The sequence below is a fragment of the Cherax quadricarinatus genome, chromosome 75 (assembly GCF_038502225.1).
Source record: "Cherax quadricarinatus isolate ZL_2023a chromosome 75, ASM3850222v1, whole genome shotgun sequence".
Taxonomy (NCBI): Eukaryota; Metazoa; Arthropoda; class Malacostraca; order Decapoda; family Parastacidae; genus Cherax; species Cherax quadricarinatus.
The window spans coordinates 6,770,807-6,783,490 of NC_091366.1; the positions used below are offsets into that span (position 1 = coordinate 6,770,807).

At 38.3% G+C, this 12,684-nt stretch overlaps 1 protein-coding gene across 3 annotated transcripts in view; it reads right to left on the bottom strand.

Annotated features, from left to right (window-relative positions):
* Positions 1 to 1,619: 1,619 nt before the first annotated feature.
* LOC128691772 (uncharacterized) overlaps positions 1,620 to 12,684 on the bottom strand; it is a 58,660-nt gene continuing 47,595 nt past the window's right edge. For 2 of the 3 annotated variants that reach the window (XM_070100991.1, XM_070100992.1), the window contains exons 33-41: positions 7,573 to 7,756; positions 7,079 to 7,251; positions 6,741 to 6,847; positions 4,459 to 4,619; positions 3,367 to 3,488; positions 2,626 to 2,736; positions 2,342 to 2,494; positions 2,107 to 2,268; positions 1,620 to 1,839 (exon numbers count right to left, since the gene is read on the bottom strand). In XM_070100991.1, the coding sequence (XP_069957092.1) occupies positions 1,675 to 1,839; positions 2,107 to 2,268; positions 2,342 to 2,494; positions 2,626 to 2,736; positions 3,367 to 3,488; positions 4,459 to 4,619; positions 6,741 to 6,847; positions 7,079 to 7,251; positions 7,573 to 7,756 (1,338 nt within the window). In that variant the 3' untranslated portion in view covers positions 1,620 to 1,674. The remainder of the gene's footprint in view (positions 1,840 to 2,106; positions 2,269 to 2,341; positions 2,495 to 2,625; positions 2,737 to 3,366; positions 3,489 to 4,458; positions 4,620 to 6,740; positions 6,848 to 7,078; positions 7,252 to 7,572; positions 7,757 to 12,684) is intronic. The other variant, XM_070100993.1, reaches the window with a different exon arrangement.

The following is a 12,684-nucleotide window of genomic DNA, read 5'->3' on the forward strand; positions in this document are numbered from 1 at the left end:
ATGATGCTCTGAGTGAAGGCAATGGAAGTAAGTCACTGACTTTTTTGGGTTATCCTAGGTTCTCTACACATGTTATGTATTTATGTTATGTATCGTGTTTATTATATAATTTTGAAAAAAAATATCACGGATGGATTAATGAAAATGTGTATATTAACGTAATATACAACATTTAATGATACACCAAGCTCAGACAGCGTAAACAAACTGAACAGGTTGTGGACGATCACTCGGTCAGGCGAAATAGACGGTATTAATACGTGTCCAGTTTTAGTTCATTCATGTACATTTGTAAGAGTTTGTGAAACTTCTACCTTATAATATTTTTATTATTATTATAATAATTAAATCACGAAACAAATACTCTTACACTGTGTACAAGTTAGTACAGAATTATAGCTATAAAGTGAAGGCATACGAAAGGAATATTTTTCTACAGTTATCCCTAGTAACAGGTGACGGGCTAGAGAAAACGTAATTCTTCCGACACTTCTACAAACTGTTTGGTAAACATCTCGTATATATTTATATAAATTTTTATACTGTGGGTGCATGTATCATGTTTGTGTGTTACATAATGTGTTTATGATATTTTTTTCAAAATTATGTAAGAGATTAAGGGAAATGTCTATATTAACGTAATATGCGACATTAATGCGCCCAAGAGATTATTATTATTGCATCAAGAGTAGAGAGACTCTTGGTGATTTTAATGTGTACCTACATGCCAGCACAGTGTGTAAGTTTATTTAGGTACAGGTGTACAATACAAATAAAATAACTTTAAAACACTTGAAATTTTGGAAAGTTTCCAGACATAATAAGGAGATGTGCTCAGGGAGAATGTAAACAAACTCGGTGGGCCGCTGTGACCGTATTAGAAAGACAGGTGGGGGGAGCCATATAGCGAGTTTTGGTCATAATTTGAAATGTCCGTATTAGCGGAACGCCGTAAAGCGGGGCCCTCCTGTAGTAGTGTCATGTCAGCTAGGCCTGTATACCATATACTTATAAGATAATTCAACACTTGCTGTCTCCCATCTAGAGTCATTCACACTGTCCTGCCAGAGGCACACATACAACATTTTAGATATAACTGAACAGCAAATATCCAAAACCCCTCCTTTAGAGTGGCGGCACTGTATTTCCCACCTACAGGACTACGTCAAACTTGACCCTTTCAGGGTTCAGACCCCCAATCTGAAGCTTGTCCACAGGGACAAGAATTTTCAAAATTTGTTTTTTTTCATGAAATGGTAGATTTTTTCTGAAAGTAATAAAACAAAGTACAAAATTTGATGAAAATTTGACAAAATTACGCTGCATTAGCAATATTTACACATCGGCAATTTTGCCCAGACTCCCGTTTTAGGCCATTTACATTCCAGTCAACCAAATACTTAGCCATCTCATTTTATCAACTGAGCACAAGAAATCTCTTGTATTTCAACTACAAAACAGTGATTGGAAATTGGTTATTTCACACAGTTCAAAGTATTCCAATTTCAAAATAGGGTTCAGAATAAACTATGCAGGCATTCCTTGTGCCCTGCAGTGTTGTATGATCCTTGTGGGTTTAGCATAATTATAATTTAGCTATTGGTAAATTAAGTAAGAAAAAATATTTTAAGTTTATTATGCTAGTACATTATTATAAAAACAGTGCCATTGAGGCTAATCTAGTAATCTGAATGGTTGAATACCCTGCACGTGTGCCCTCAGAACTACTATTCCTGGAGGAGACCGGATGGAAACAACAATGAAAGGACCACCAGGGATCTCCACAATGACAAGTGAATAGGCCGCCTTTATTTTGATTTCTTGGAACAGCTTAAAACCCTGCAAAGAAAAAATTAAATTTAGCTAATCTTATTTTGAACCCTAATGAAAAAAATGTCAATCGGCTATTTTAGGTGGTGAATGAGATGGAGGTGAACTAGATTTAAGGGGGATGGGGGGAGAACATTGAGGCATTTGCAGAAAAACATTATACATAGGTGGAAAAAATTTATTTAATATTGATGGCCAGATGTATAACCAATATACTGCATCATACCAACAGAAATTCATAAAAAAAAAATTCTAAAACTTAAAGATTGTGCTTACTTCCGGATGTAGATAAGCATAAACGTGCAGAGCTCCAAGTTCCGAGAGCAGCACCAAGTAATTAGTATGGTCTATGGTCAGAGAAGCTTGGTCCACAACGCTGCATGTTGGTAGGCACTCAAACTCTACAAAATTCTCCATGTCCTTGTCATATTTGAAGACCTGTTGATTTAGCGAAAATTATTAAAATGCCATGCTTATAATTGGGATTAACACAATTTTGTTTAATACATACCAATATGTTAGTAAATTTTCTGTTAGCTTCATGGAGTGGACAATCCTTGGTCTCCACTTGAGCAAGAGTAAAGAAGTCTTCTCCATGGAGTTGGGACTTCAGGAATATTCCAGAGCTTGCATGATCAGCCACATACTCTCCAGTCAGCCGGAACTGTTGGACCATTTAGCCATTTTATCACAAGTTAATATTCCAAAAATGTTCAACCATTTACCTTTTTTTTTTTTAGCAATAAGAACTGGTAATGCTGTAGCCAAGGAGTTTAATAAAGAAACTGAACATACCTTCTTCACAGCACTTTCCCACATATAAAGCTGAGATGGAACAGTGTATGGTTCAAAACTCTTCCTAATGTTCATTTTATTTATTATCAAGAGGAACCAGTTTCCATTTACCTGAAAACATTAATTTTAGGTATAAGTTCATCTATTTTACTAATTTGTGAACCTATTTTTATAAATATTTACAAGACTTTTTAGAATTAAGCTTTAATAGCATTTTTCCAGATTTACATTAGAGGTACAAACCAATTTACATTTAAAATATGAAAGCCTAGTCTAGCTGGTACACTACTGCACATTTTCACTTTCAATATCTTTTGCAGTCACAAAATTAAGCTTTTATGTAAATATTGCCAATATAAAAATGGTTACCAATACACTATACAATTCGGTTAAATCTAGTAATAAAGTAAAACTATTCAAGAACTTTACTGCACAAGTTTAAGTGTCATGATTAATTCTGTAAATTTTTAAAAATTACATCTCCTCAAGGAAGGTTCCTTGATGTTGGCGAGGGGCTCTTGATTTAGGGAATTGGATCTGTGCTCCAGTTCCCCGAATTAAGCCTGAATGCCTTCCACATCCCCCCCCAGGTGCTGTATAATCCTCCGGGTTTAGCGCTTCCCCCTTGATTATAATAATTTAAAAATTACAGGAAGAGCCTCATTTAAGTACCATAGATTTAAGCACAATATTTATAATAAAAGATTTTACATTTAATGTTATATTCACTATTTTACTTACAAGATTTAAATCTAATTTTGATGCACTGTAGTTTGTTTCCTTAGCCCATACAATGACTACTCTCTGCAGTGCCAAGTCGACAAGCAAGGTGTGGATGATATTTCTTTCTGCAATGTTAGAACCTGTGAAGATTAATAGAACTTACCCAACATTAAGTTCATTCAGGTACACGTGCAAATACAGTTACAGGAATTATCATACAAAGCAGCAGCACAAATTACATAGGATAACCTTAAAAAGTCAGTGACTATTTCCATGACTTATTTCCATTCATGGGATATGAAGGCAAACCTTCAAGGTCTGCAGCCTGTACATTTACCACAAATTTAATTAAAATTATATGAAAGTGAAATGTAACAAGTTGCTAAATCCTCTACTTTTCATTACATTAACCTTCAGCATTCTGAACAATCTATTATACCACAACACATTGTGGTATGGTATAATCCCAGTTTTAAGGTTACCCAAAATGTTTTGCGTAATACAGGGCTTCCTATAAAATTTATACAAATCATTCCCCTCAAGGAAGGTTCCTCGATGCTGGTGAGGGGCTCTTGATCTAGGGAATTGGATCTGCTCCAGTTCCCTGAATACTTTCCACATCCCACCCACAGGCGCTGTATAATCCTGTGGGTTTAGCGCTTCCTCCTTGGTTGTAAATATAGACCCCTCAAGGAAGGTTCCTTGATGTTGGTGAGGGGCTCTTGATTTAGGGAATTGGATCTGTGCTCCAGTTCCCCGAATTAAGCCTGAATGCCTTCCACATCCCCCCCCCCAGGCGCTGTATAATCCTCCGGGTTTAGAGCTTCCCCTTGATTATAATAATAATAATATAGTAAATATACAAATCTATCACTCAAATTTTATAATATACTGTACTCCACTTTATAGAAAGTCTTTATAAATACGTACAGGATTTAAACAATCTGAATGTATACATTATTTTTGCCTTCATCCTCACCGTAACAATTCAAATATTTTCAACTCTTTTGTCTAACTAGAACAAATGAAGTACAAATCAGATGGACAGTTAGTATCTTATTGTTTGACATTTAGGTTTTATCCTCCTGTTACAGAACTGGAAAATCTTACCGGCATCAAGTCCAGTTACCGTTACAATATAAGCAAGATTATCATCAACAAACATTCCTGCATCAATCACTACACCAAGATGCAAAGTTGTTGTAAACAGGGTCACTGAAGGGTCAGATGCACTGTCAACAGTCACAGTAGTTGGAATTTCTTCAGTGCACCTGCAAGTCAAAGAAACTAATTAGCAAGTTATTTATAAAGGACAAGTGCAAATAATGTGACATTTTGGCAATGTTTGCCCTAAAGGAGCTTGGTCAAGCTGGTAATGGTTTAAAGCTCCTTGAGAGTGAAATGGAAAAAAAAAAACATGGCAGCAGTACAATGTGATTATTGACAATGTTTTGCCCACACAGTGGGCTTTATCAAGTCAAACAGATCTACCTGCATGAAAGGTACACAAGTACAGTGGACCCTCACCTAACTATATTAATCCGTTCCCGAGAGCTCAACGTTAGGCAAAATTATCGTTAGCCGAATTAATTTTCCCCACAAGAAATAATGGAAATCAAATTAATCCGTTCCTGACACCCAAAAGTATGAAAAAAAAAATTTACCGCATGAAATATTAATTTTAATACACACAAACTGAAGAAGACATGTACAGTTACATGACACTTACCTTTATTGAAGATCTAGTGATGATTGATGGGATGGGAGGAGGAGAGTGTGTGGATGGTGTTAATGTTTAGAAGGGGAATCCCCTTCCATTAGGCTTGAGGTGTCAAGTCCTTTTCCGGGGTTACTTCCCTTCTTTTAATGCTACTAGGACCAGCTCGAGTCACTGGACCTCTGTCGCACAACACATCTGTCCATAGAGCTCTGTACCTCCCAATCCTTTAAGATTTGTCTAAAATGGGTCATAACATTGTCATTGTAATAATCACCAGCACAGCTTGCAATAACTGTGTGAGGGTGATTTTCATCCATAAAGGTTTGCAGTTCAACCCACTTTGCACACATTTCCTTAATCTTTGAAGTAGGCACAATGGATTCCACAACTGGCATAGGAGTCTCAGGGTTAGCCCCAAACCCTTCAAAATCTTTCTTAATTTCCAAACTAATTCTCACCCTTTTTATCACAGGGTTGGCACTAGAAGCTTTCTTGGGGCCCATAGCGACTTATTTTGCAGGTGCAATCACTAAAAATGCTGCGATATGAAATGTTCCAATTGTATGTTTGGATGCGACCGCTGTGGCTGGCTTGTAAACACTGGCACCCATGGGACAAGCGAGGCACGCTCAGGCCACACGTGGACGCGTCTCAAATGGAACGAATCGCATTGGGAGAGTTTTTTAGCGCCAGCCGAGGCAAAATTTGTGTTAAAATGTATTGCTAGGCGGATTTAACGCTATGCGATGCGTTCGTTAGGCGAGGGTCCACTGTATTTATAGGATGCAGTTAGGTGGAGAAGGCTGCCTAGGTTGAATCTGAACCTGCATGTGAATCTTCAGAGTAGTGTTATAGAGGTGAGGACCTTGGGTATTTTTAAAGAGATTGAATAAATATACAAGTAGACCTTCTGTATTGTTCCTCCATTATGTGGGATAACAGTTTATTGGCAAGGGGTTCAGCTATGTTATAGAAGCTGTTTTTTTGGTTGAAGTTTTGATACACTTATCTGTATATCCATGGGGAAGTGGAACAGAATTCTTCCTCCATAAGCCATGCATGTCGTAAGAGGAGCTGGGAGCAAGGAGCTAGTAACCCCTTCTCTTGTATATACGTATTACTAAATTCACAAGGAGAAACTACCGTTTTTCCTTTTGGGCCACCCCACTTTTTAAAGCTAGCGAAGGTCCTAGCCTCTATAACACTACTGAAGATTGTCACATGCAGGTTCAGATCCAACCTAGCCAGCATTCTCCACCTGATGCCCTCCTATAAATATTTGCATACCTTATTGCAGGTAGATCTGTTTGAGACTTCACAGAGCCCACTATGGCAAAATGTTAATAAAGGATCATATACCGCTTGTGTTTATTTTTCTATTGTGTATTTTATACCATTTATTTCCACCGAGAGTGAAATGTTGCATTAGCTGCACTGTCTAATCCTACTAAATAATACAGTAAAAAAGTTAAAATTATCATGCATAGTTACATTGTAAATTTTAATTTCCATGCCATACTATTTTTGGAATATCAAAGACGACTATTTGGTTATTGTACATCAAAATGAAAATTCAACTTTTAACAAGGGATTTTTATAAGACTTAACAAAAAGTCTAAATGACACTTCCATTTGCCTAGCCATTTTCAATACCTTAAAGATCTATTGTTACCTCCTATTTAGCATTATCTGGAGATTCAGGTCAGGGTGAGAGAGGATAAAGACAGCACCAGGCACTTCCGAAGTCAGGGTACTATCTATCGTACCACCAGAATTCACCTGCAATTCCGAGTCAAGGATAAATCCAATAGTAAAATTGATTACTTTTAACAACTTTGCCCCCCAGTTTAGTTACGTGCATTGAGCATCTTCCCTAGGAAAATAATTTGACAAATTAACCAAAACTAACAAACTTCGATAAAACTAATTCGCAATGCATTTTGCTAAGACAAGGATCTGGTAATTAATACAATGTCTTGCCTGTAACGCATTTTACTGTTAACAACACACCTGATAAAATGTGGTCTTTTGAGAGCAGCAGACACAGCGACCAGATGTACTCGTGATGCCAATGTAGTTGAAGGACTCCAGATTGTAGTAGTTTACACCAAACCATAAATGTCCAAATTGTTGCATCTCCTGGGAGCCCACTTTTTCTATATAGGCTAATTCAAATCTTTGTTCTAAAATGAAGAAAGACAGTAAGCAAAAAAAAAATTTAGATCAAAATGCAAATTTAGAGATTCCAGGAAAACTCGTGAGACAGACTTAAAACGAGGTTATCACTCGTGCAATCTCATCCATTTGAGGCCTTTTAATAAATATACTTGGTTGAACACTAAATAAAATGTTAATTGAATCTGAAAAAGTGTTGTGTACATCTGCCTCATGAAAATTGAGAAATTCAAGGGAAAACAGTTTAATGTAGGCAAATCTGATACCAATACACCTTTGAAAGGAAAAGGCAAGAAAATGGTTAAAATTTATAATGTCAAATTTCTTACCCTGAGTAAAGTTTGCTATCTTGATTTTAGCCAGGAGTTGGCGAAGTCTATCTATACGTTCAAACTGCTGATCAATTATCTTTTTCAATGGAGATACGTTGTAAGTCAGTGATGACAAGTCAAAGCCATTAACAGTGCCAAGCACAAAGATGGATTTTCTTGCTCTTACCACATGCTCAAAGGTCTGAAAACAGTCAAGCAGTAGTCACCATTAACTTGCTCAATCAGATAATTTTATTTCTGCATGATACGTTTGTAGAAAGGAGTATAACAATTGGGTGTACATACCAAAAGCCCTTTTATATGCATAGCATTTTGGGCAAATTTAAGACTAACTTAAGATTAACAAGGCAATAACAGTGCAGTAATTGTACTTATGGTCATTAGGTAAGTTACAAAGAAAAGAAAATTGATGCCTATATGGCTGTTTGGTAGAGAAAAATTAGTTTAATTAAACATACGGTGGATACAATGGAATGATTAACATCTGAGAGGATTACAAACATTGAGGGTAGGTATATATTGATTATAATTTTTTAACAAAGTTCATGATATTGAGCAAATGCAGTTTTTACATTATTTATGATGGGCAAGGATAGGTTAAGGAGAGAAGGCATTTTAGCTGTAGTTTTAAAAATGCTAGCCGAGTCAGTGGCTCTGGAGATTTCTGGCAGAGTCCCAGATTTGAGGGTCCTTTTATGTATATAGAGTTTTTGAAAAGATTTAGCCTGACGTGGAATGTCAGATTTTTGTGCCTAGTATTGTGTCCATGGGACCTATTACAACTTTAAGTGCTTCAGGTCGGGATTTATATTCAAATTGATAGTTTTGTAAATGTAGGTAGCACAGTGGTACGAGTGAATGTTTTGTATAGAGTAGGTTTAGAACTTCGAAAAGGTTGGTTTTGTGTGTGTGTGTGTGTGGGGGGGGGGGGGTTGTCCAGCTGTGGATTGTGTGATCATTCACACTGCAGTTTTTTGTTGGGTTATTATTGGCTTTAGGCGATTTATTTTGGAACCCCAGGCACAAATAGCATAGTTGAGATAGGGGTAGATCAGTGAATGGTACTGTGCAAGAGCTGTTTGTGGTACATAGTAACATCTGAGAGGATGCCAATGGTTTTAGATGCTTTTGTTATGGGTGTTGAATTTCAGTTTGTTAAGATGTACACCCAGGAATTTTCCCTTATGTTTAGCAATAATGTTAAGCATAATGTTTAGTTGGACCTCACTTGCTCTACTCCCAAACAATGTCAAGGTTTTATCTATGTTCATTGTAAGTTTATTAAGTCATCTAGGCTGTCAGAGGATCTCACCTTCAAGAACCATAACATTGTATCAATCACATCTGCTAGAAAAATGACAGGATGGATAATGAGAACCTTCAAAACTAGGGATGCCAAGCCCATGATGACACTTCAGGTCGCTTGTTCTATCTAGGCTGGAATATTGCTGCACACTAACAGCACCTTTCAAAGTAGGTGAAATTGCCGACCTAGAAAATGTACAGAGAACCTTCACAGCACGCATAACGGAGATAAAACATCTCAATTACTGGGAGCGCTTGAAGTTCCTGAACCTGTACTCCCTGGAATGCAGGCAGGAGACACACGATTGTATACACCTGGAAAATCCTAGAGGGACAAGTACCGAACTTGCACATGAAAGTCGCTCGCGACGAAAGCAAAACACTCGGCAGGCGATGCAACATCCCCCCAATGAAAAGCAGGGGTGTCACTAACATGTTAAGAGACATTACAGTAAGTGTCAGGAGCCCCAAGACTGTTCAATTGCCTCCCAGCATACATAAGGGGGATTACCAATAGACCCCTGGTTGTCTTCAAGCAGGCAATGGACAACCACCTAGAGTCGGTACCCGACTAGCCGGGCTGTGGCTTGTACGTTGGATTACGTGCAGCAGCAGTAACAGCCTGGTTGATTAGGCTCTGATCCACCAAGAGGCCTGGTCACAGACCGGGCCGCGGGGGCGTTGACCCCTGGTACTCTCTCCAGGTAAACTCCAGCTATTTTGGCTAGCTCTTTATTAACAGTAGTATTGAGCGAGGCTACATTAGGGTGGGAGATGACAGAAGTCATGTTGTCAACAAAGAATAGGCGTAAGTTGTGACACTAGGAAGGTCGTGTATAAAAGGAAAAAGAGGGGGCCAAGAATGCTTCCCTGTGGTACACCAGTGTCAAGGGGTATTGTTGAGGTTGTCTGATAGACTTATTGCCTTCTATTAGCATGACGTACGTGTGTGTGCATGTGTGTGCGCGTGCGTGTGCGTGCGTCCTCTTATACCATAAATGATCAAGCTTGAGTAGGATGCTGCAGTCCACCATCAAGCTTTTTTAAGGTTGATAGAGTCCAAGCAGGTATTAGTTTTTTTTTTTTTCCCCAAGAGCTGTGTAAATTAGGTCTAGCATTTTTATTGCATCATTTGTGCTTTTGTTTTTCCTGAAGCTAAACTGGCAGGGCTTGAGGTTGCTTTGTGATATTATGAAGGATTATAACCTTTCGTGCACAAGCTTCGAAGATTTTGGAAAGTAAAGGAAAGTTTGATATTGGCCTATACCTGTTTACATTTGTTTGGTCATCACCTTTGTGTATTGGTGCAATCCTTGCTATTTTGAATGATGCCAGGAAAGTGTTGGTTTCTAATGATTTGTTAAAGAGTAAGGCAATGATGGGCGAAAGGACTTGAGCCGCTTGTTTGTACAGTAGTGGTGGCACTTGGTTTTAAGTTAGTAATCATGGTTAGTAGGTAGTAGGTTGGTAGACAGCAACCACCCAGGGAAGTACTACCGTCCTGCCAGATGACTGTGAAACAAAAACCTGTAACTGTTTTGCATGATGGTAGGATTGCTGGTTTCTTTTTCTGTCTCATAAACACGCTAGATAACAGGGATATCTTGCTACTCCTACTTACACTTTGGTCACACTTCACAGACACGCACATGCATATATATATATATACATACATCTAGGTTTTTCTCCCCTTTTCTAAATAGCTCTTGTCCTTTTTATTTCTTCTATTGTCCATGGGGAAGTGGAAAAGAATCTTTCCTCCGTAAGCCATGCGTGTCGTATGAGGCGACTAAAATGCCGGGAGCAATGGGCTAGTAACCCCTTCTCCTGTATACATTTACTAAAAAAGAGAAGAAAAACTTTATAAAACTGGGTTGCTTAAATGTGCGTGGATGTAGTGCGGATGACAAGAAGCAGATGATTGCTGATGTTATGAATGAAAAGAAGTTGGATGTCCTGGCTCTAAGCGAAACAAAGCTGAAGGGGGTAGGAGAGTTTCAGTGGGGGGAAATAAATGGGATTAAATCTGGAGTATCTGAGAGAGTTAGAGCAAAGGAAGGGGTAGCAGTAATGTTAAATGATCAGTTATGGAAGGAGAAAAGAGAATATGAATGTGTAAATTCAAGAATTATGTGGATTAAAGTAAAGGTTGGATGCGAGAAGTGGGTCATAATAAGCGTGTATGCACCTGGAGAAGAGAGGAATGCAGAGGAGAGAGAGAGATTTTGGGAGATGTTAAGTGAATGTATAGGAGCCTTTGAACCAAGTGAGAGAGTAATTGTGGTAGGGGACCTGAATGCTAAAGTAGGAGAAACTTTTAGAGAGGGTGTGGTAGGTAAGTTTGGGGTGCCAGGTGTAAATGATAATGGGAGCCCTTTGATTGAACTTTGTGTAGAAAGGGGTTTAGTTATAGGTAATACATATTTTAAGAAAAAGAGGATAAATAAGTATACAAGATATGATGTAGGGCGAAATGACAGTAGTTTGTTGGATTATGTATTGGTAGATAAAAGACTGCTGAGTAGACTTCAGGATGTACATGTTTATAGAGGGGCCACAGATATATCAGATCACTTTCTAGTTGTAGCTACACTGAGAGTAAAAGGTAGATGGGATACAAGGAGAATAGAAGCATCAGGGAAGAGAGAGGTGAAGGTTTATAAACTAAAAGAGGAGGCAGTTAGGGTAAGATATAAACAGCTATTGGAGGATAGATGGGCAAATGAGAGCATAGGCAATGGGGTCGAAGAGGTATGGGGTAGGATTAAAAATGTAGTGTTGGAGTGTTCAGCAGAAGTTTGTGGTTACAGGAAAGTGGGTGCAGGAGGGAAGAGGAGCGATTGGTGGAATGATGATGTAAAGAGAGTAGTAAGGGAGAAAAAGTTAGCATATGAGAAGTTTTTACAAAGTAGAAGTGATGCAAGGAGGGAAGAGTATATGGAGAAAAAGAGAGAGGTTAAGAGTGGTGAAGCAATGTAAAAAGAGCAAATGAGAGAGTGGGTGAGATGTTATCAACAAATTTTGTTGAAAATAAGAAAAAGTTTTGGAGTGAGATTAACAAGTTAAGAAAGCCTAGAGAACAAATGGATTTGTCAGTTAAAAATAGGAGAGGAGAGTTATTAAATGGAGAGTTAGAGGTATTGGGAAGATGGAGGGAATATTTTGAAGAATTGTTAAATGTTGATGAAGATAGGGAAGCTGTGATTTCGTGTATAGGGCAAGGAGGAATAACATCTTGTAGGAGTGAGGAAGAGCCAGTTGTGAGTGTGGGGGAAGTTCGTGAGGCAGTAGGCAAAATGAAAGGGGGTAAGGCAGCCGGGATTGATGGGATAAAGATAGAAATGTTAAAAGCAGGTGGGGATATAGTTTTGGAGTGGTTGGTGCAATTATTTAATAAATGTATGGAAGAGGGTAAGGTACCTAGGGATTGGCAGAGAGCATGCATAGTTCCTTTGTATAAAGGCAAAGGGGATAAAAGAGAGTGCAAAAATTATAGGGGGATAAGTCTGTTGAGTGTACCTGGTAAAGTGTATGGTAGAGTTATAATTGAAAGAATTAAGAGTAAGACGGAGAATAGGATAGCAGATGAACAAGGAGGCTTTAGGAAAGGTAGGGGGTGTGTGGACCAGGTGTTTACAGTGAAACATATAAGTGAACAGTATTTAGATAAGGCTAAAGAGGTCTTTGTGGCATTTATGGATTTGGAAAAGGCGTATGACAGGGTGGATAGGGGGGCAATGTGGCAGATGTTGCAAGTGTATGGTGTAGGAGGTAGGTTACTGAAAGCAGTGAAGAGTTTTTACG